Source organism: Pelophylax lessonae (genome assembly GCF_965119305.1).
Source record: "Pelophylax lessonae genome assembly, chromosome: 3".
NCBI classification, from domain to species: domain Eukaryota; kingdom Metazoa; phylum Chordata; class Amphibia; order Anura; family Ranidae; genus Pelophylax; species Pelophylax lessonae.
The window spans coordinates 246,890,483-246,914,262 of record NC_138770.1 but is presented as its reverse complement, the minus strand read 5'-3'; the positions used below and the strand labels follow the sequence as shown (position 1 = coordinate 246,914,262).

The following is a 23,780-nucleotide window of genomic DNA, read 5'->3' as shown; positions in this document are numbered from 1 at the left end:
GTTAGGAAAAAATCACTGCCAGCCCTTTTTATAGATCCTTACCACATTATATCACTGTCATTGAAAAACGCTGCCTCTAAATACCTGGTTAACTTTGTTCTTGCTGGCTGCTCTCTTCCTCCCGCTCCTCCTCTTCTGAGTGAAGCTTCAGATTGGTGGAGAAGAACAATCACATGACCGGCCATTAAACATCAGAGAAGAGCAGTCACATGACCGGCTATGAAAGAACGGAGCTACTGAGGTATTTAGAGGCATCGGTTTACAATAACAGTGACACATTGTAGGAAGCATCTATGGAAAGGGGCTGGCAGTGATTTTGTTTTTACTTTAGAGTACGCTGTCAGGGCTGTCCCAGGAGACTGGGGGTCTCCTGGGAGGGCAGGGGGGCTGTGCAATTTAAAGGGGGCTTTGTAATAAAAGGGGGTATGTAGTGTGCATGGGGAGAACTATGCAATGTATAGGGGGACTGTTTAATGAAAGGGGCAGTGTACTGTTATTTTAAAATATTTAAAATGTTTTTTTCCTAAAACTTCTCTCTTAAACTGAAGGTGCATGTTCTACGCTTGTGCTTGTTATACGCCGATAAACACGGTATTTGATTTTGGCCTCCTGCATCTTGTGGTTCTTTACACTCATTTTGGTCTATATTTTGAATATACGATTCACTTATCCTGCACTCATTGTTATATCTATTGCTTTAGTGTTCAGTTTGGGCATATGGGTGGAGCACCAGCCCACCCCCACTAGCTTCAACTTTTACTATGGAAACTTTTTTGCTATCCTTTTTGTAATGTAGGAAAGGACTTTCCAAACATATCCACTGTAGGTTTCTGACTGTCTGTTACATACAGAATGCCTGAAGCATCAACATGCCAACATTCTTCCCAGCCACCAGTTATAGCCAAACTTGGAATTTTGAATCTGATCACTGATAAAACACGCAGGAAACAACACTTACTTCAAGTAGCTTATCCAGTAATCCCACGTGTGAGGAACTTGGTACATTTTTACATGCAGTGAACTACCAAGGACCAAGGTGACCTAAAACAATGTGGACTTTTTTTTTTTAGCACAGTTGCTGTTTCATGGCATTAGTAGTTCAATGGTTGGTTTTACTGGTTGTTTGGAATTGCTCTTTTATTAATAAATTTTTAATAGATTAAAGTTGATATTCAGCCTCTCATGAACATGCATCCAAGGTACACACAAACAAGTGTGTAGCTGGGGTGCAGCGACAAAAAGCTGTACAGTCAGATGCAATAACAAACTTGTATTGAAGCAATGCAGCAACAGTTCACAACAATCCTGGTGGAAAGACTGCCCTACCAGGTGCACTCAAGGTTATAGCAATGTGAACAGTGCTGGTTCCAGCCAGAGTGACAGTATGTGTAGAGAGGGGTAGAATGCGGCCTGGCTGGCTCTTTCCCCCTTCGGGAAGATGTCCAGAAGAGATTTGACCCTATACTTTCCCTCCTCGTCAGAACATTTCCTTTCCGCTATTACTGTCACTAACAGACGGGGTACCTTTCCCTGCACTACCCACTCGTATGAAGCGTGTCAAAAGCCGGGAGGCAAAACAAAACACCCCTGGCCATGAGGGGATAAACATATTCAACTTAATTCATAAAATGTTAATAATTGTTGTGTTCAAATTACTTTCCTGTACAGGTATTTACGTACATGTACACGTGTTGAAACAATACGTGTTTGTGTAAAAATGTTTTCTGACAACTTTGGTTCTGCAATTTGTCAAAGTGCTTTGGTATTTCAGGCATGATTTAAATTTTTCTATAGTCAAACAAATGTATATATAATATTGTTAGCTATACAGTCCAAGAATTTTCTGACAAATAGCCAAGTATGTGGAAAATAAGTTTAAATTGTTCAGAACTGTATGTGTCAATGCACAGGAATCTGTTTTCAGTCCAACACATTGTTCTTTCTTATAGGTAATAGCATGCTGCTCCGAGTGCTTCCATCAGTCTATGAGATGAGACCTCAACCAATAAATCATTGCTTGAGGGAACTGGTATCACAGATGTCCCATTTCGATGAAGGAGAAACTCATCACATGCTAAGGTTACTACAAGCTATTGCAAAAACTAAACAACCCAAGGTAATATAGATACTATTTTGTCCATTGTTATTTCAGGTATAGATGGATGTCCCTGGGTTAATTTCAGCTCTAGGAGCAAGATCTCCCAAATGAGTTCTTAGTTCTGCACCCTTCAACTAAGAGATCTCTCTTCTGTTCTTGCAGCAGAAGGCATTTCTATCCTTCCACTGTATTATTAAAAGTCCAACACGGTGAATGAAGCTCCTTGTAACAGGCTCAGTGGATCAGAGATATTGGGAATAATGGTGTTAATGGCCTACCACTGGTGTCTCCATGCACATTTAAAGACATACAAGTTTTGGTGGACCATTTAATTTCTTCATGATATGATTAAATGTAATATTGCCTCAACCGTGATGATAAGTTAAAATAAAAAATTAGCTGGTTTGTTTTGATTTTTTCCAAATATATGTTAATGTAAATATATTAATCCAGAAAAAAAAAACCTCTGATATAAAAATGGAAGTTGTTTTGAGTAAAAAAGTTTTTGCTATGACTGATCTTTTAAGAATGCTTGTTGTCTGACTGACTTTGGAAAACTTAGAACTCCTGGAGAGATTGTGTATGTTTATGTTGAAGGAACATGCTACCACACACAGACTGTCTGAATTTTTGGAAAATCTGTGCATGTGGATGCCCATTCTTGCATTTTCTATGAAGAAAAGAGAACAAGAATATCTCGGTTTGTGTACCATATTTACGCACTCTCTGAAAATAAAATAACTTTGCTGTGAAGTGTGGGTAGAGGTCCCAAACAAAAAATGACTTATTAACAGCAGGGACCCTACAATATTACTTTTACATTACCCAGCGGACTAATATTTATTAGTACATATCCATTGAACTTGAATGGACAACTTGCAGTGCCAACATTGATAACATTTCGAATGCTGTTAAAATTAATCTTACGTAAACTGACCACGGTGTCAGGGCTTAGCAGCCACGATAAACCGTGGTCAGTTTACAGGGAGGAGGGCAGAACCAGACAGGATAAGACAGCAATTTTACAGCCTACAGAGGGACAGGTTAGACAGCACAAGCACTGTGCTGTTTAACCTTATATGAGGGGACAGGTTCTCTTTTTTTTTTTTTTTTGTTAGGGTTACAAACACTTTAACTGCATTGCTCAGAAAATACAAATTATTTGCAAAGAAACAAAAGGCAGGGGGGGGGGGGGGGTGGTTGTTGAGTAAATCATATTTTGTATGTTGGCGTTAGTTCATTCAGTTACATGTTGACCACTCAGCTGATGTTACAGAAACTGATGTCATGTACCTTTAGTGGAATAACAGGATGTAGAAATTTGTGGTCTTTGGCTGCAAGTCATGTGATACTCAATGTTAGTCTCAAGATTAGACACATTCGATCTTTGGCTCTAACTCTGTTTTGCTTGGGTGGTCAATCTTCAGCCTGTATTTATTTTGTAAGGTATAGTCCGAACTACTTTTTTTAAGCAGCTGTCTATTATTGTATATTTTCCAAATTGACAGCCAATATATGTGTTATTTCATTCTTTGGGTCTTCAGTCTTAATTCATTTTGTCATTCTTAGAAAATGCTCAAAACTCTGTACCTTTTTTCTGATAAACACAACATTTGCTGTAACTAAAAAGTCCCTATGTTTTTTATTAAAGAGCCAACAAAAAAAAAAATAAACGTATTACCAAATAATTAACGAAAAATGAATCCCATTCTAAAGTGAAAAAATGACATGTTGCTAAGTACTAAATAGAATATAATTCTATACTAAAGAAAAATATATTACAAATGTCACGCTTAAGAAACGTTATCAGTTTTTTCCATATTGCATACTTCCATCATTTATATTAGAGACTCAAATTATTATGCTTAACAAACAAACAATATTATGGTTGAATCTCTGTATGGCTAATAGTAGGTGACCACACGTCACTTTGCATACAGTGTACCTACACTTCATCCACTCTCCGTCCATATACCTAGAACCAAACTGCATTCACACTAGGATGACAGTTTGCCCTACTCTTCCAGACAGTTGTTACCGTTGAACTAAAGGCAAAACTTTTTTTTTTTGGACAAAGTAAGGGAGGGTTATAACCCCTGTCAGATTTTTCTTTTTTTTTTGCCTTTTGTGTCCCATTGGGGAGATTTCACTTCATGTCCTGTACAATAGCCAAAACAGGAAGTAAGAGGAGTTCTCTCTAAAGGTAGGGAATTCAGGGGTGTCGCAAGGGTCATCAGAACCCGTGCCCCTATTGAAAGATTTCCCCACTATTTTCTGATGTCAACACAAAATGTTATATTTTCTTACACTTTCACTTTGATGATAACAGTAAACAACAGGACAAATAAAGAGGCTGAATCTCCCTAACAGGGACACAGACAACAATGAAAACTGACAGGTGCTCTAAGACCCCGTTCACACTGGGGCGAGCCGACTTTGCCGGGTGACCTGTGAAGTCGCGGCGCGCAGCTTGCATCACGACCTCGGAGCGGCCGGCACGGACTTCATATAATTTAAGTCAATGCAGGTCGCTCCGGGTCGCCCCAAAGAAGCTCCGGACCCTTTTTCTAAGTCGGAGTGTCGCTCCTATTAGAAAGGGTCCACAGCTTCTCTATGGCAGGCGACCTACGGCGACCTGTCAGGCGACCAGGTCGCCTGACAGGTCGCCCCAGTGTGAACCGGCTCTTATTCCTCTCCACTCTATCCAAAACTAAAAACAAAAAAGTTTCACGTCTAGTTACATTTCACGCAATGCTTTTTTAAAAATCTTTTTAATAAACATGTGCATAACAAAACACTTAGACAGCCTGGCAATCAGGCGACACCAAGGAAACATAACAAACAAGACCTGAACATTAGGTTATTAGGTCATTAGTACAACTCCAAGACTAATACAGGCAGTTCTGACAATATTCCAACCAAGAAAACGTATTAAATATAACACATTGCAAAACCAAATCCCTCTTTCTGATGACATGATGCTTTTTTTTTTTACCATCTAAATATACTGTATATGTAGTAAAATAGCTCATTATGGCCACTAGATGGATGTAATAACAGATACAATGTAACAATTCTAGAGAATGCTAGAGGGAATTAGCAAATATATGTAACCAATAATTACATATATTGGCTAATTCCTCTGGCGCTCTATAGAATTATTATAGTATATGTCCTATTTTCTCCTCGTCTCCATCTAGTGGCCATAATGTGGCATTTTACTACATCAAAAAAATAAAATAACATTTGTTTAAACCGGAAAATAATCTAAACAACATTTGTTTGTACCCAGTTTGCATTGACTGAATGCATATGCATAGTCACTGAATGAAATGGCTATGCTAATTTTCAAAAATAGACCCCCTAGGATGTATTTGGACTAGTACAGTTTGCACAGATTTTATTAGCAACAGATTGTAGTGAAGGAACCGTATACAAATTTGATTTTGGGACTTGGATATATATTAACACATTGGGATGTGTTGTTTTATGTTGTTATGACTAGAATTTGGATTTCATTTCTTGTCCTACTGATTGATTATCATTGTATACATATCTGCAAATGTTATAGATCTGATAACAGAAATTGTGCCTGTTTCTGTATGCAGTGTATCAGAGCGGCATGTTTGCCACCACTACCCCCTCTCTGTTGCTGATTGCTAAGGGCGATGTCAGCTTCACAGGCGACAGGCTCCTGGCATCTAATGATGCTGTAGTGGTTGGAGCCTGATGGGGTAGCTTAGACACCAATTTAACAGGTACATAAATCTGTGTCATATGGAGGCACATTGACATATTAAAGAGTATATTACCCATTCTTTAAGAACTCCCCTAATTGTGTTTTGATCAGTGGGTAAAGTTTATGTAACATGATTGACCCCATTTTTTTTTCACATTTCTTTTATTGTTGGATCACTTATGCAGTATCTATTGGTGGTAAATCATATATGCAGTATTTACTGGTTTTTAAAAAAAAAAACATTATAAAGGTAAGAGACTATAAAGGATAGCATTGCACTATTAATACTATTGAGTTTTTTTTAAATGTAAGGTAATTTATATGTTGGCAGAATTGCTCCACTGTGTAAGAGTCCCAGCTATCATAGCTCTCATCCCCAAAGTGCTGGAAGTACAGTGCTAGCTGTACTTTCTGGTATGGCTAAAACTTAGATGTTTTTTTTTCCATGGCAGTGATTCAGGCCTAGAACAATCATTTCTGTGTACAGCTCAAGGCAAGAGTTCTGCTTTATTATGGTCTGTGTACAGCAACTGTTTGGTTGGTTCCCCCTCACTTCTGGTGACGTGACAGGTACACAAACAGAAAAAACAAACTTATTGTCTAGTTTTTATTGCTGCCTGTCCCCTGATTGCAGACATTTTCCCTTATTTCTTGCCCAGGGGAGTTACAGGTTAAGGTAATATTTCTAGTGGTAACAGAGACAACAGTAAAGCTCCTTCTCCACTCTATCCAAAACTTTATAAGAATAGACTTATTTAGATTTAAGATTTATTGCAATCTTAATTCAGTACACAAGGCGGGACATATACTATAGGGCTCATTCACACGATTTCCATCGAGCTGCGGTGATCTGCATAGATCCATGTTAAGTTCACACCACAATGCTGTGATGAGGGATGAGGTAGGTTGCAGTGTGTCGCCAAAATATGAATTTTTTTGCAGCACAACACACACACTACCTGTCACAGCATAGCATTGCGATGCATACACTCAGAGACTTAACTAGAACCTTCAGGGCCCCGGTGCAAGAAACCATGAAGGGCCCCCCAGACCCTTGATGGGGGCCCTTACCTTCAAGCCTGAGGCTCTTCCCACTGATCCTGGGGCCCTTTACTCTCGTTGTGGGGCCCTTTATTACAGTCCCGCAGCGGGACCCTTTCACAAGTTCTGCAGTGGGCCCCCTTCCTGCCATCTTGGGGCCCTGTGGCAAGTGTGACCTTTGCGATCCTGGAAGTTCACCCACTGGTGTCAGTAGTTTTTATTTTTTGGTATTTTAATTGTATTATTTTTTATCTTTTTATTTTATTTTTTTACAATGTCACTGACTATGACTCTGTCCATTCAGAAAAGGAAGGAGCTGGTAAATTACATATTTACCGACCCCTTCCTGGTTCTCTATTGTGAAAAATCCCCTGCAGCAGCCGGCAGGAGAGGGAAGGTAGCATAGTAGCGGCGGGGGGGGAGGGCAGGGGGGGGGGGGGAACCAGGGCAGTACACAGGGGCCCAGAGACAGCAGAACACAAGTGAACTGGATAGGAGGAGTGGCGGGGGCAGCATACAGAGGAACCAATCTCCTCCATTTTCCTCCTGCAGCTACAGGAGGAAAAAAGAGAACAATGATTTCTTTACATGCTGCCCCCGCCACCCCTCCTATCCAGGTGTACAGAGGAGCAGCACAGGCCCCCTGGAGCATGGAGCCCGGTTGCAATTGCAACCCCTGTAGTTACACCCCTGCATACACTTAAATAAAGTGAATTTTGCGATTTTCAATTACGTTAAAAATAAAATAAACTATAAACAGCACTTTGCTTTGTAATACTGCAAAAAATTGCCTCTACACATCGTACATGAACACACTCCATGCTTTATATCCTTAACATGTTTTGTTGTTATATAGGCATCAGAAAAAAAGCCTATAAGTTATTTCATGCAAATTTTTCAAAGCAGCATGTTCAAAATGAAAAGGGTAAAATGGAATAAAGCTTTGTATAACTAAAACTAGCATTGGACGGGAATATTTCATCTGCTACATATAATGGATCTACATAAAATTTGGTGTTATCGTGTTTTAAATTTTCATCAACCTCTACATACCTTTTCTTTTGTGATAAAGAACCTTATTGTTTTCAGTAATTCTTGGAACATAAGCACAAATGCTTTGTATTTAATAGAAGACACATTGGAATGCCATGCTTTGCATTAATAATGAGATGGTATACTGTAAATTGTGAAAATGAAGCATTCAGCAACATAATAACAATGTAGACTTCAAAATCTTTTTTAAGTTAAAACATGTATTTTTCTAAAGCTATGTGTAATCACAGGATAATGTATACAAATGAAAGCCATTTACTTTGGCATGGGCTCATTTTATCACTTAATTCAGTAAGGTGATTATGTAAGCAGAATGCATGGTTCCTTCATGTGGCTACATAACATTTAAACATACTGTAAACTGTGTCTGATTCCTGCTGAAACATTTGCCAATTGACATTCATTTAGATTGTTGCAGAGTTTACTTACTGGAAGTTTATAAAGTTTAGAAAGAAATTTCATGTTACTCTATTGTACAGACTAAATTAGGAAGAGCACAGTTGTTTTTTCCTAGTAATTTATGTGCTCTGAGTAGAACAGTATTTTTGCTGTGAAATACAGCTTGGTTCCAGATTGGCAAATGAATAAGGCAATTCTCTAAATTTTTGTTTAGAAAATAAAGCATAGGGAAAGTAGGACTGGAGGAAGATGATAGAAGTCTGCAGACTGGTGGAAGTAATACAAACAATCTTCATGCTAATGACACTACAATTATAGCTGAAAATGTATAAGCTCTCAAGAGCCTCATAGCCAAAATTTCAAAACAGAAACATCGAAAATATAAAGAAAACCAAGGATATGATTGCAGGGATGGTGGTTAAATTCAGAAATTATGGTAAATACATAGGGCGGAAATTTACTTGTTCAATATGTTCATTCTTATGCCAAAAGTTTGTAAAAGTTTTCTTGTTATTTGTCTGTATGAACAACATTTTCTTATCTCTCAATAAAAATCTTTTTGGAAAAAAACAAAAAAAAAAACAAAAAAAGAAATGGTAGACTGCTTCTGCCTCCTTGGATCAATTATTAACAACAAAGGGTCCTCTGGCAGTTGGAAATGCAAGTGCAAAAATAAAAGACCTAAAAAGTACTGGAAAGTGTGGAAAGAGAGCAGTGGTCAGGAACATGGCATACACAGCCCATGGTAGAGAGTGCAGTGAATGAAGCTGGAACATTTTGCACATTTTATAGGAAGAACTAAATAACAGGAAAGACAATTATACTTGGTTATGTTGAAGGTAAAAGCAGAAGAGGACAATTAATATGCATTGGTTAAAAACCCAAGCAAAAGACATATAATTCTGGAGAAACACTACCCATGTAGTAGCCAGGTGTCAACGAAAACTTGAACAACAAATAATAAAAAAAAAAATAATAATAATTTATCCATACCATAAAATATATCTAATAACTACCTTATTATGTGTAATTCAAAAATTAAAATGGATCTACAGAATGGTATTTACTAGAGGTCTCAAAAGAGGCAGGCTGGGGATAGAAGCAAGTGAGAATCTTGTCTTAGTCCATCCCTGAGGGGTGCCATCCTAAGACTTAGAATTTATGCCTTTAGTACTTTTAAAACAAATTAAAAATATTACAAAATACCTTCTAAATATGTTGGTCATTCATATATCACAATGCGATTTATTCCAACTGAAATGGCCAGTCCAATCAATACTGATTTTTCATTTTCTGGTACATGCATTAAGAATTAAACTGTTTAAAATTTTGTTGGATCTCCTGGACATTCTAGGGGTGAGGTATTTGTGGTCGAGCTGCCAGATCAGATGATGGCATTGGTCATTACAACCTAGGCTATTCTTCAAATTCAAGCTTTTATTTGTTTTACATTACAGAGAATGCAAATAAAAGAGTGTGGGTCGGTAGTTTAGAAAGATAACATAGTTTTATGCTACCAGATCAACTTACAGGTAGTGAAACAGCATTTCTAGCAATTAACAGGTATTTTCCACACTTGCTGAAAATGTTTTTAGCCTGAAAAAAAAGAAAATAAATGCGGCCACCACATCTAAGGACTGGCATGTTTCAATATATTACATTTTTGGTTTTAGTTATCCTGTATATCAGCAGTATAGTAGAATGCATACTAACAGGTATCATGGAAAAGGAAATCACTGAAAGCTTTATGCCTCGTACACATGATTTGATTATTGGACAAATGACCGCTTAACTTTTTTTGCATGCTAGTCTCATATCAAAAATAAAGAGGTTACTAAAGTTACGAAAATTCTGGTGTGACAAAATAAACATTAAGAAGTGATGTCATGTATTGTATTACATTTTCGGATGCAGACTGTGCTGATTAAAAGAAAATCATACGATCTGGTACTGTATGAGAAAAATTTTCGTGCTTGTCCCTTTTGATAATATCAGATGAACTGTCTTGGTCGACTCTCGAAAGCTCTGCACTAACAATCAGATTATCCTATGAACACGTCGATAGCGGCATTTTTCATCCCATTTTCTGATTATACTTTGTGTACTGGATATTTTTCTTGCAGACTGTGTATAACCTTTTTGTACTTGGTTAATAGCATATATTCAGTGGTAAAACTAAAAACCATGAGGCCCTGATGCAGAATGAAAGGAAAAGGGGAACAGTAATAAGCCCCCTTTTCCTCATGGGAGAGTGGCTGGGGAAATAGGTAGAATAAGTTCATAAGGTAATTCTCCCTCCTTTTCTCCTCAGGTAAAGAGGGAGGGACTCCTAAGGTATCCTGAGGGAATAGAAATAGTGGGCGTGGTGTTGCAGGGGTCAGAGCACCTATAGGAATAGGTATAGGGTAGAAGTTTCTAGAGCCCTCTGAGCCCCTATATAAGGTAGAGCTCTCCTCAGAGGGGCTCATTCGCCTCAGAAGATTTAGCAGTGTGAATTCAGGAGCTGCCAATTTTTGGAGTATAGGAGACTTCTGAGGCGAGAGGATGAGCCTATTGAGACAAATTATAGAAAGAGCAGGGGAGGACGGTGGTGAGGAGTGGTTACGAATGTGCTTAAGCTTACCAAGGAATGCGAGACAAGCAGCCGGTGGAAATTCTGCTGCGGACGTGCGGGCGGAGGTGATTCCAGCTTTGAATGCCCCGCCGACGGAAGAAGATACGGCTGAGATGGAAGAAGGTCCGGGTCAAGTGAGAGGAAGCACCGTCATTTCGGAGGGACGGACGAAGAGGAAGAGAACGCCTGCCAGGCGGCACTCACAGTCACCAGCGAGACCTCCCGCGAGAAGGCCCGGGACCGGGACACAGCGCAGGCGCAGTGACCGGGAGTCAGCGTCATCAAGCGGCGCCGGGAGCAGAAGAAATGAGGAAGGCTCCGGTCGTGGAAGACAAGCTCCGGTGCCGGAAGAGTCTCCGCGGCAAGAGATACAGGGCGGGAGCGGAAGGAGAGCTGAAGAGCCGGCGGTGGAAGGTCAAGCAATCCCGGTGGTCGGGGAGGAGCTGGAGGAGAGACTACAAACACAGCAGAATAATGAGAATGGTGAGTGGACAACGCTGCCAATTCTCTCCAATATATCTGAAATGTTATTTAAATTGTCTAGAGATGTTAGGGAGCTGCAGCAAAACAGTAGATTGGTTCAGAGTAGCCAGGTTGCAGAGCCAGCTTTGTCAGCAGCAGAAGTATGGGCGCCACCTTGTGGGGGCTTAGCTAAAGACAGGAGTATGCAGGAGAGTATGGTGGATTTAGTTGAATTAGATGGTAGACAGGTGGTAAGGTCACAAAATATTCCTGAAACATGTCTTAAGGAAGCTATACCTTGTGAGGTGTCACCGCTGGGCTTTCATCTATCACCGGGAATAAAAGAAAAGATTTGGAGAGGTGAGTTTATGGATATACTATCTCTTCTGCCATCAGCTAGAGAATTTATTAGTAAGAGTGACAAAAAAGATGATAAGTCAGAAGAGGATAGGAAAAGGCCTGTTGCTAAGAATTTTAACAATTGGCTGCAATCCTTTTTTATTTTTGCTGCAGTTCTTTGTGAGAAGTCACCTGAAAAGAGTGTTGGACTTTTCCAACACTTGGATATTATTTTAGAAGCGTACAAGAGCTTCAGTGGTTTTGGATGGTATAGTTACGATGAGGCTTTTAGACAGAAACTGTCAGTGCACAGGAATTTAAGATGGGGGATTAAGGACGTAGGATTGTGGCTTAACCTTTTTCTACCCCAGAAATCAGGTTATGTCAAGCAGCCTGGTCCCTCCTCGCAGCAGTCCACCACTACATATAGAAAAGGGATCTGCTTTAACTATAATGATGGACAGTGTAAATGGCCCCATACATGCCGATATAGGCATGAATGTGCATTTTGCGGGGGAAGTCACCCGGTGTCAAAATGTTTTAAGAAACTGTCCGCTAACAACCAACAGAACCTTCAAAAAGGCAACCTCCCCAGTGAAATTACAAAAAATGTTGCCCTACCTGTTAGTTTTCCCAGACAAGGTGAGGGCTCAACTACTGTTTGAGGGCTTTGAGGAGGGTTTCTTGTTGCCCTCCTTTTCAGGTTTAGGTTGTAGGCAGTTTAACAATTTAAAATCAGTTGATCAGTTCCCTAGTGTGGTCCAAGAAAAATTAGATAGAGAAATTTTGGAAGGAAGGATGGAAGGTCCTTTTGTTTCACCTCCTTTTAAAAATTTTAGAGTTTCCCCATTAGGTATTGTCCCAAAGAAGGAGAAAGGTTCTTTCAGATTAATTCACCACCTTTCATTTCCCAAAGGGGAATCATTAAATGACCAGATAGACCCAAATTTAATATCAGTATCATATGCTTCATTTGAGGATGCTCTTGAGAAGCTTAGGGCTTTAGGTGCAGGGACTTTAATGGCTAAAGCGGACATAAAATCCGCTTTCCGTCTACTCCCCATTAACCCGGTTTGTTTTAACTCTTTGGGAATTTTCTTTAAGGACAAATTCTACTTCGACAAATGTCTCCCGATGGGGTGTTCAGTTTCATGTAAATATTTTGAAGATTTTGCTTGTTTTTTGGAATGGGTAGTGATGAAAGTCGCAGGTTCTAACTTTATGATTCACTACTTAGATGACTTCTTGTTCATGGGTAAAGCAGAATCGTTAGAATGTCTTCAATTATTAAATACGTTTTTCAATATTTGTAGTAAGTTTGGAGTCCCATTGGCGGTTGAAAAGACGGTGTATCCCACCACATGTCTGGAGTTCCTAGGAATTACAATAGACACGGCGGCGCTGGAGTTCAGATTGCCGGAAGAAAAAATTCAAAGGATTAAAGGTATGTTAATTAATCTGGTTAGGAGAAGAAAAGTGTGTTTGAAAGAGATTCAATCTCTTTTGGGCCTACTGGCTTTCGCCTCAAGGATCATGCCGGTAGGAAAGGCGTTCTCCAGGAGAATGTACTTAGCAATCTCTGGGCTAAAATCCCCTTTTTCTCATATTAGGGTGACCAGCGATATTAGGGAAGACATGTTAGTTTGGCTTCAGTTTTTAGAACATTTCAATGGGAGGAGTTTATGGCAGAAGGAATTCATTATTGATGAAGAATTTTTATTATTTACTGACTCTGCTGGTTCGATAGGCTTTGCAGCGATCTGGCGAAACCATTGGTGCGCAGATCGCTGGAGCCAAAGCTGGAGAGGAAAAGGTCTATTGAAAAATATAGTTCTTCTGGAGCTTTTTCCCATAATAGTCGCTCTGGAAATATGGGGAAAAGAATTTAGTAATAGAAGGATATTGCTTAGTACGGATAACAAAGGAGTAATGTACGCCATCAATTGTTTATCATCCAAGTCTCCACCAGTCATTGCTCTTTTGAGATATATGATTTATTTATGTCTGAAATATAATATATGGCTTAAGGCTCGACATGTGCCTGGTAAGAGCAATGAAATGGCAGATGCGCTATCTCGCCAACAGATGAGCAGATTTTTCCAACTATTACCAGAGGCGGATCAAGTGGGTACCAAATTCCCAAGGAAGTTATGGGAGTTGATATAAGTCTGGTTACAGAGAATATCAAACACTCCATAGCCCCTTCGACCATGGCAGGTTACCAGTCAGCTTGGCTGATGTGGATTTCTTTTCTGAAGGATCTAAAAGAAGATGAACATAATTTTTCTGAAGGACTTGTTATGTTGTTCTTAAATAGTTTATTCAAGAAAAATTACTCCTGGGCACACGTGAATAAAATCTTGGCCGGAGTTTCGTTTTTTCAAAAAATGAGAAATTTACCATCTTGTGTGTCGTTTTTTACAGTTAAGCAGGCGCTTAAAGGATATAGGAGGAGGAGTTATAGCAGTGATAAGCGCAGTCCAATTACACCAAAAATTCTTTTGGACCTATGTATGGCCACAGGTGAGGTTTGTTTTTCTGTTTTCGAAGCTGCCCTGTTTAAAGCAGCCTTTTCTCTAGCATTTTTTGGAGCTTTTCGGATTTCAGAGTTATTAAATATTTTAAGAAAGGAGGTAAGTCTGGAGGGTAACTTAGTGAGGATAAGGATAAGAAGGTCAAAAACAGACCAGGTAGGTAAAGGATGTGTTATTTGTTTAAATGCTCTCAGTGGTTCTCTCATATGCCCAGTTAAGTCATTGCAACAGTATCTTGAGTTAAGACCAAGTTTTGGTGAAAAGGCTCTTTTTATTCATGCATCAGGTGCAAACTTATCTAAATATCAATTTAATAGCGTTTTCAAGAAATGTGTGGTCAAGTTAAATTTACCAGGAATGCATTTGACATCACACTCTTTTCGGATAGGGGCAGCCACTGAGGCATCTAGATTAGGATTGGAAGATTCAATAATAAAAAAGGTTGGAAGGTGGAAGTCAGATTGCTATCAATCATACATCCGACCTAATTCATTTGTTTGATTCTTTTCAGATGGAAAAAGGATCATTTGGATTGTCGGGCATTCGTATATCTTTTGGGCGTTCAAGAGGGCAAGACAGAGGGTTTACTCTGAGAATTTGGGACTGGATCCAGAGAAATTCAAAGTATACTGGTATGGTAGGAGGGGCATGGTTTGGGCTGACCTACTATTTGAGTTAAACAGGTTACAATCATTGTTTCCTCCTCCGGATGCACTTATCGTGCATTTAGGAGGAAACGATATTGGTCAAGAAAAAACTTTGGAATTGATCTTCAGAATCAGGGATGATCTTTTTAGTTTTGGGTTGTCGTCACCAAATACTGTTATTATCTTTTCTGAAATCGTTCAAAGGCTGAGGTGGTTATTTTCACCTTATTTGAAGAGTTTGGAAAGGATAAGAAGAAGGATTAATAGGTCATTGGCTAAACTTTTGCCTAGTATAGGTGTTATGTCTTTCAGACATAGGGAATTGGAAGGGGGTACGGAAGGATTGTACAGGGATGATGGGGTACATCTTTCCGAGATAGGATTGGATGTTTTTAACGCAGACCTGTCGGATTGTGTTGATATGGCCGCGGTGCGGGGTCGTTGGTGACAGAAGGGGTTAGTTTTCCCCCTTCTGTCTTTTGGAAGTTGATGCTTGAAATGTGATGTTATTTATCCGGCCTGAGCTGTGGTGGCTAGGCTGTTGAGTGTGTTTAAATTTTTAATTATATATTTATTTATTGAAGTTATTTTAAAATAAATAATAAACGGCCGCGGCCTATATATTTCCAAATAATACAGGTGTCTGCTTCTTATTTTATTTACTTAAGTAAAAATGCTAAGTGGTTATTGAATCCTGCCTACTGTCCCATGAAAGGAAAAGGGGAACAGTAATAAGCCCCCTTTTCCTCATGGGAGAGTGGCTGGGGAAATAGGTAGAATAAGTTCATAAGGTAATTCTCCCTCCTTTTCTCCTCAGGTAAAGAGGGAGGGACTCCTAAGGTATCCTGAGGGAATAGAAATAGTGGGCGTGGTGTTGCAGGGGTCAGAGCACCTATAGGAATAGGTATAGGGTAGAAGTTTCTAGAGCCCTCTGAGCCCCTATATAAGGTAGAGCTCTCCTCAGAGGGGCTCATTCGCCTCAGAAGATTTAGCAGTGTGAATTCCCCATCCCCCCCCCCCTTTTTTGTCGCGGCTGATAAAAAAAAAAAAAAAAAAATAAATAAATAAATAAATATATATATAGATATATAATAAGTAAGTGGTGTCGTTTTTGCTATAGCAAAAGGGCAATTTTATATGTTTATGAGTGGAAGTTGATGCTTGAAATGTGATGTTATTTATCCGGCCTGAGCTGTGGTGGCTAGGCTGTTGAGTGTGTTTAAATTTTTAATTATATATTTATTTATTGAAGTTATTTTAAAATAAATAATAAACGGCCGCGGCCTATATATTTCCAAATAATACAGGTGTCTGCTTCTTATTTTATTTACTTAAGTAAAAATGCTAAGTGGTTATTGAATCCTGCCTACTGTCCCATATTAAAGCGGAACTTCTCTCTCTCAATCATTCATCGTTTTACTTTTAAAAACCCTTATGCTGCTAGCATTAGTAAATAGATGAGAAAAGCATATCGTATTTACTTTTTTTTTTTTTCACATTTCTTCAGTTATTTTCTGTTTTCCTTGCCTAGGCAAATAATTTCATGCATCCCAGGAGTATACAAACCTTGTCTCTTTCTGACCTTATGATAGTAATTCTTATTGAAGCTTGGTAACAGCTTACCACTGTTCAGTCCCTAGAAGCCAACTTCAGCCTAAGAAAGCATATTAGAAAAAGTAAAAAAGGGATTAGAAGGAATGATATAGCTGATATATAAATGGAAGCAGTAATGGTTAGGCCCCTCAGTGTCATAGGCCATGTGACAATTTCCCTATTCTGTGCTGCCTCTAGTTATGCGCTCTTATTGTATATATTCAAAGTGAATAATTATGTTTTTATGATCTGAAATAAGAATACTTTAAAAGCTTGAGAATAAATAGGCAAGACAATGTCACATCTTATAAAATATTATGATGGCTTTGAATATTTTCTGTGCTTTTTTGTCTTTTGATAGGTATTAACAGAAACTGTCCCTTACCTTATGGAATATTTATCTGATCCAAGTTATAGTGATATCGTCCTTAACATACTCCTAGACATATCATCATATGAACCTCTCACACTGACTGGATCTCTTTCCACATTAAAGGAAGTCGGTGAACATTTCCCAGGACTTATTGGACAGATAGCAAAGATTTATGGAGCAGTGGGTCATGTGAATGAGGTATGTAGCTTCTGACTGTATAATGTAAATTCCAACTTAGCTAGTTTTTATCATATCCTTATCCTTAGTATTGCAGCAATAGTACTGCCATTTGCATTTTGTTACAAAATTAGGTCAAATGTTAGGTAAAGATAATGAAAGTGCGTGGTTGGAATGATGAAAACTGGATGATTAATATCATCTTGGAAATTAAGCAATAATAATGATTCAATACCTCCCACGTAATTGCAAAATTACTATCATAGTTTAAATAGAAGTTATCTTTATATTAGTAGTTTTGTAACTCTCATTTCTGTGAAGTAGTCATTAAACAAATATTCAATTAATTTCAAATTATGTTCCCATGTTATAACCACTTCGTCTAAAACCAAAAAAAGTTATTGAAAGAGCTAATTACAACTTTATAATTATAAAATATTATATGTAAATGTCTCTTACTTATATAGAAACAAAGATATTGAACACTGATTAAACTTTGCTGTGCAGCCTCTTGCTGAATGTTAGCAAAAAATTGCTGTTACAGTTTTTTTTTCTATTGGATTTGTGGACAGGAAGCCATCTGTGTGTTTGTAAATATCAGTTCCCATGTACCCCTTATTTAATCATTAATATTAAAAGCTGCTTTATCTAAACTGACACTAAAGTATAACTAAAAGCAAAACTTTTTTTTTCATTTTGAATAGAATAAGGGTGTGATTTAACCCCTGTCAGTTTTTTTTTTTGTTGCCTGTGTACCATAGTGGAGATTTTCTTCAACTTCCTGTTCCATAACCAAACAAGGAGGAGAAAATAAATCCTTTAAAATGAGGGAATCCCTAGTTGTCACCAGGGTCACCCATTGGAGGATTTACTTTCTATTCCTGTTTTTGGGGGCAACCCAAAATTTGGGATTTTATTTTACTTTCACAGTGATAATAGAAAACAGAACAAATAGACAGCCCAATACTTGTACTGACCCCCCTCCACACAAGAAGATTACCGGGGGAGGCGGTGTTTAATACCAGTCAGAAGTTTTCACCAAGAGAGTTTGACTATGCCTGCCCCTTCCTTCCCTATTCATAGAAGTTTTACTACAGCTCCTATGAATGGAACATGATCGCTGAATGGAGAAGGCAAAGCTATCCATCATCTGCTTGTCCCCCATTCAGGGATCATCTTCCCTTCATAAAAGCTGTAGTACTGCTTGTATGGATGGCAGATTGGGCATGAAAGGGCAGACATCTCTTGATGAGAGCTTCTGACAGCCCACTAGTTCCACACAGAAAGATTATGGCGGTGGGATAATTAATGTTACAGGAAGATTTCTGCCGAAAAGGCAGAAGAAGCTGGACCAGGGACACATCATACTAACTGTAAGTTATGTCCCTTGTGCTGATTCTTCTGAACTTAGTTTTAGCTAAACTTAAGCTTAAAGCTTTCGAAAATAAGTTTTGCATACCTTTTACTGGTTTAACCTTTTTGCTCCCAGAGCCGATTTTGCAATTGTTTTGCACACATGTAAAAACTTCTTACACAGACGCGATACCCAAAAAACAGTAAGCAACCAAGCGCTTAATGAGGACACGTATCTCAAAATGTATAGTAAACAATGCTGCTACTTAATAAAATAAATAAACAAACAGAATACATATAAATCAAAATAAATGATAAATATTCCAGTAGCGCAAACAGGGGATGTCAGACTCACATGTACCCAATAGATCAAGACAAGAGGGAGGTGTGCACCCTTCGGGACCCGTGTCCAGACTCCACGCCGTGGACTGCGCGCCTTCCGGGTGTTCAGACTCCTCGTACACAGGAATGAGGCTACGCCGCCTGGCCACGCCCTGACGCGTTTCGTACTTCCGACTTCCTCACGGGGGGCGTGGCCACATCGGCTACGGCAGCAAAATAAATACCTCCAACCCCACGCCCATTCGGGCGGGTCCGAAGTGTACGTGATATGCTATTGGCAATGCGCTTCCTGCTAACAGCGGTCTCCATGTTAAACACACACGGTTGTCAGGCAACACAACTACCATTTGCATCGGCCCTTTCTAGCCCCGCACCCGCTCCCATTATAGGACTGCACAATGATGCATGAGAAACACATCATGCCGCTCAGTAATGAACATGATTTTATCGGTGTAATATGCCCTGTTAGCAGGAAGCGCATTGCCAATAGCATATCACGTACACTTCAGACCCGCCCGGATGGGCGTGGAGTTGGAGGTATTTATTTTGCTGCCGTAGCCGCTGTGGCCACGCCCCCATGAGGAAGTCGGAAGTACGAAACGCATCGGGGTGTGGCCAGGGTGTGGCCAGGCGGCGTAACCTCATTCCTGTGTACGAGGAGTCTGAACACCCGGAAGGCGCGCAGTCCACGGCGTGGAGTCTGGACACGGGTCCCGAACGGTGCACAGCTCCCTCTTGTCTTATGCGGATGATCTATTGGATACATGTGAGTGCAATATTGTCTATATGCTGGAATAAAGTAAGTTCAAAACGTTATCACACTAGTGGAGCAATTTTTCTTCCTCTACATGTCTTTTGAACTTGACCGGTCCTGAGCTATTGCCTTGATCCCGGAAGCCTAAGTGGATGTGGTGGTTATTCGCCTGTTTGCTCAGCCACGAGAGTGACTGAGCCTTTGGAGCTGGTGAGTGCGCATTGCTTCTCCCCCTTCAGAGCACAGTGGTGACGGTTCTGGTGATCCAATACATCTGTACCTACAATTTTCCTAACGAATCAGCTTTGTGGACTATTGTTATTATTATATTATATTATATTCATGTGCTGCTTTGGTGCATTTATGTATGCAGTTTTGATTGCAAATAGTCAGTCTTGTTGACGTTCTGATAGGTGATGAGAGTCTGACATCCCCTGTTTGCGCTACTGGAATATTTATCATTTATTTTGATTTATATGTATTCTGTTTGTTTGTTTTGCACACATGTTGAAAAAATCATTTTAGGCCTGAAGATTATGTAAAACTCCAAAATATTGTATATTTTTTGAAAGCAGACACCCTAGAGAATAAAATAGTGGTAGTTCCAATATTTTATGTCACGCGATAATACCGTTAAGTCTAGGAAATGCAACATTCCAGTACAAGATATAATAAAATTGATTTTAGGGTAAATAAACGCAATAAATCACCCACATTTTTTGGAAATATAAAAGATGGGTTTGCACTGAGTAAATAGATAACCAACATGTCAAACCTTGAATTTGTGTGTGCCCGTGAAATGGTGACAAACTTCAGTCCCCTATATTTTCCATAGGTGACACTTTAACAGCTCCCTATAGGTCATCAGTTTAGCGTTATCAAACATGTCTGGTGCTAGAAATATTGCTCTCACTCCGGCGTGCACAGCGATAGGTAACATGTGTATCTAAATTGAGGTTTTCAGGCGCCCCTGACGTGTGCGTTTATGTGTGTATATGTGGGGGTGGGGGGCCTAAACATTTTTTTTTTTTTTTTGGGGGGGGGGGTATTATGTGCTTGGGAGTAACTTTCATTTTTTATAAGTTAAGATTTTTTTATTTAACTTTTTGTTCAGATAGGGGGCAAAAAGTCCTCCATGTGATAATTTTTAGGTGACAGGTTCTCTCTAATGAGACATCCGGGGTCTAAAAGACTGTGAATGTCTCCCCTGTGCTCCACTGAATGCAATGCAGTGCAGATCGAAGAATATTAGACTTCCTGGAAAAAAATAAACACGACATAATGCTCCTTAGTGGAAAAATCTTTTTGAAAATGTGGATTGCTCATTATCTGGCTTAACCACTTAAGCCCCGGAGGATTTTCCTGCTCAAAGACCAGGGCCTATTTTGCCAATCGGCTCTGCGTGATTTTAACGGACAATTGCGTGTTCTTGCGACGCTGTACCCAAATGAAATTGACAATCTTTTTTTCCCACAAACAGAGCTTTCTTTTGGTGGTATTTGATCACCTGTGCGTTTTTTATTTTTTGTGCTATAAACAAAAAAAGAGCGACAATTTGAAAAAATAACAATATTTTTCAACTTTTTTTATATGAAATTCTCAAAAAAAAAAAGTAAAAATCAAAATGTTTTAACATTTTAGGCCAATTTGTTTTCTGCTACATATTTTTGGAAAAAAAATCGCAATAAGCGTATTTTGATTGGTTTACGCAAAAGTTATTGCGTTTAATAACTACGGGAAAGATTTATGTAATTTTTATTGTTTTTTTTAACGAGTAATGGCGGCGATCTGCGATTTATTTTGCGGGACTGGGATATTGCGGCGGACAGATCGGATTCCTGACTGACATTTTTGACACTTTTGGGGGTACCAGTGACATTAATACAGTAATCAGTGCTATAAATATGCACTGTTACTGTAAAAAATGACACTGGCAGGGAAGGGGTTAACTTTATTAGAGATCCAGGGGTTAAGTGTGTCCCTAGGGGCGTGCTTCTAACTGTCAAGGGGCGTCGCTTTTTATGTAACCACAGAGACATACGATCCTACATAGCAGGATCGTATAATCTCTGCTGTTACACCAGGTAGAATGACAGGCGGCTTTGTTTACATTAGCCGACTGCCTTTCTCCCTCTCCAGCGGGAGATCGCGAGTAGCCGGTGGACATCGGAGCCACCGGTCACTCACGTGGGGACCTCAGTGAACGAGCGGGGGTGGTAGCGCGCCTCCGGCGGCGCACGTTTGCCCCCTACAGGCTCCTGGGCGAGCGACATAGTACTACGTCACTTTCGCCTGGAGGGGCTGACCACCGCAGTAAATGTACTTGCGGCAGGCGGCAAGTGGTTAAAATACATAGGAGCGGACTAAGTTTGTCTTTTGCACTTATTTTGCTAAACCAGGGCCCTGTGTCAATGCACTTGTTTGCATTTTGAATGCTTCTTTCCCCATACAACTCAATGGGAATGCAGCTGGGAGCAGGATGATGCAGTTTAGGTAGGGATGATCGAACTTTTGAAAAGTTTGGTTCGCCAGAACATCGGAACTTCCCGAAAGTTCGGCCCGGATTTCAGAACCCTATTGAAATCAATGGGACCCGAACTTCAGTAATCAAAAAACACAATTTTTAAGCCCTAAAACCCAATAAATGCCCCTAAAAAGTCCCTAGGGTTCTGGGTCATGCCCCATTAACTATTAATCACACAAAAAAAAGTTCTTAAAAATTGTCATTTTTGATAAAAAGCCAATTATTGAAAAAAAAAAAAAAAAAAAAGAGAGAGATTTTTTGATTTTGACTTTGGATTTAGTATCTGGGGGGTCTAAAAAGTGTACATGTGAAGTTTCAGCTCTGTAGCATGTCCAGAACCATGAAAAAAAAAAAAGATAATTTTTCAGTAGAACAGGGATGTGGGACCCTCCTTTTACACCTATATGATCTTTTTTTTCTGGTTCTGGACATGCTACAGAGCTAAAACTTCACAGGTACATCTTTTAGACCCCCAGACACAAAATCACACAAAAAAGTTCTTAAAATTGTCATTTTTGATAAAAAAGCCAATTATTGAAAAATTTAATAAAAAAAAAAAGAGATTTTTTGATTTTTACTTTGGATTTCGTATCTGGGGGGTCTAAAAAGTGTACATGTGAAGTTTCAGATCTGTAGCATGTCCAGAACCAGAAAAAAAAGATCGTTTGTATTAGAAAACTTTCAGCACAGGAGGTTGGCTTCGCTGCTGTAACACCTTGCCGGTTTAATAGCAGGCATTTTTTTGGGTTCTTTGCAGTCAGGAAAAACATCTGAACTTGTGTATAGTGGTACTGTGCACAAGTTCTGATGTTTTGCCTGCCTCCAAAAACCCCCAAAAAATGCCAGCAAAAACACCCCTGGGCATTTTTTTTTTTTTGACGCTAGCGTTTTTTTTTGCATTTTTTGGGGTTCTTTTGAGGCAGGCAAAACATCTGAACTTGTGTATAGTGGTGTATATACACACATTCATATATTTATATACACACCTAGACATATATAGGTGTGATAGTAGCAGAAATATATTACTGTAAATGATTTCATTAGCGCAAGCAAATATTTCTGCTACTATCACACCTATATATGTCTAGGGGTATATATACAGACATATATGTGTATATATACCCCCTATACACATGTTCAGATGTCATGTCTGACATCAAACATGTCCTCAAAAAAGCACTGGCAGTGGCAGCCCCTGCAGCATGAAAAATGCTTGGCTGGTGAGAAGCCATATGCCTTTCCCGAAGCAACTCAGAGAAATGATCATTTCTCTATAGCTGTCACCCTGCTATGGAAGGGTTTTGTCACCCTTCCATAGCAGTCACTGTCAGTTAACCCTACACTACACTATGGTCCCTTTACACTTAACACTTTCCCTACAGAAACTAAATTTTTGAAGCTAACTTAAGTGTAAAGGAGCACTCTAACTACACTAGATATCCCTTTCCTCACACTAAAAATAGCTAAATGACACTTTTAAAGTAAAATTAACAGAACTGCTTCCACTCTCTTCCATGTCCAGTATAACAATGCTAGGAATATGGCGGGGGCGATCTTATATACTGGGGGGCGTATTCACTAATGATTGGTTTAGGGACCCCCTAGTCACTCCAATCACATTCCTAGCATTCTCCTGCCCCCTCAATTGGCTTTTGCTAATGGTTCTGGTCCAATCACGGGCTTTTAAAGCCCATTTCCTGAAGCATTGCATTTTGGTCGGTTCTGGTTGCCAAATTCC

At 39.4% G+C, this 23,780-nt stretch overlaps 1 protein-coding gene across 2 annotated transcripts in view; it reads left to right on the top strand.

Moving 5' to 3' along the window:
• The window catches only part of VEPH1 (ventricular zone expressed PH domain containing 1), a 761,239-nt gene that overhangs the window by 248,389 nt on the left and 489,070 nt on the right, over positions 1–23,780 (top strand). The window contains exons 5-6 of one of the 2 annotated variants that reach the window (XM_082249205.1): positions 1,950–2,116; positions 17,016–17,090. In XM_082249205.1, coding sequence (XP_082105331.1) covers positions 1,950–2,116; positions 17,016–17,090 — 242 coding nt within the window. Of the gene's footprint in view, positions 1–1,949; positions 2,117–16,880; positions 17,091–23,780 lie in introns of both variants that reach the window. The other variant, XM_082249204.1, reaches the window with a different exon arrangement.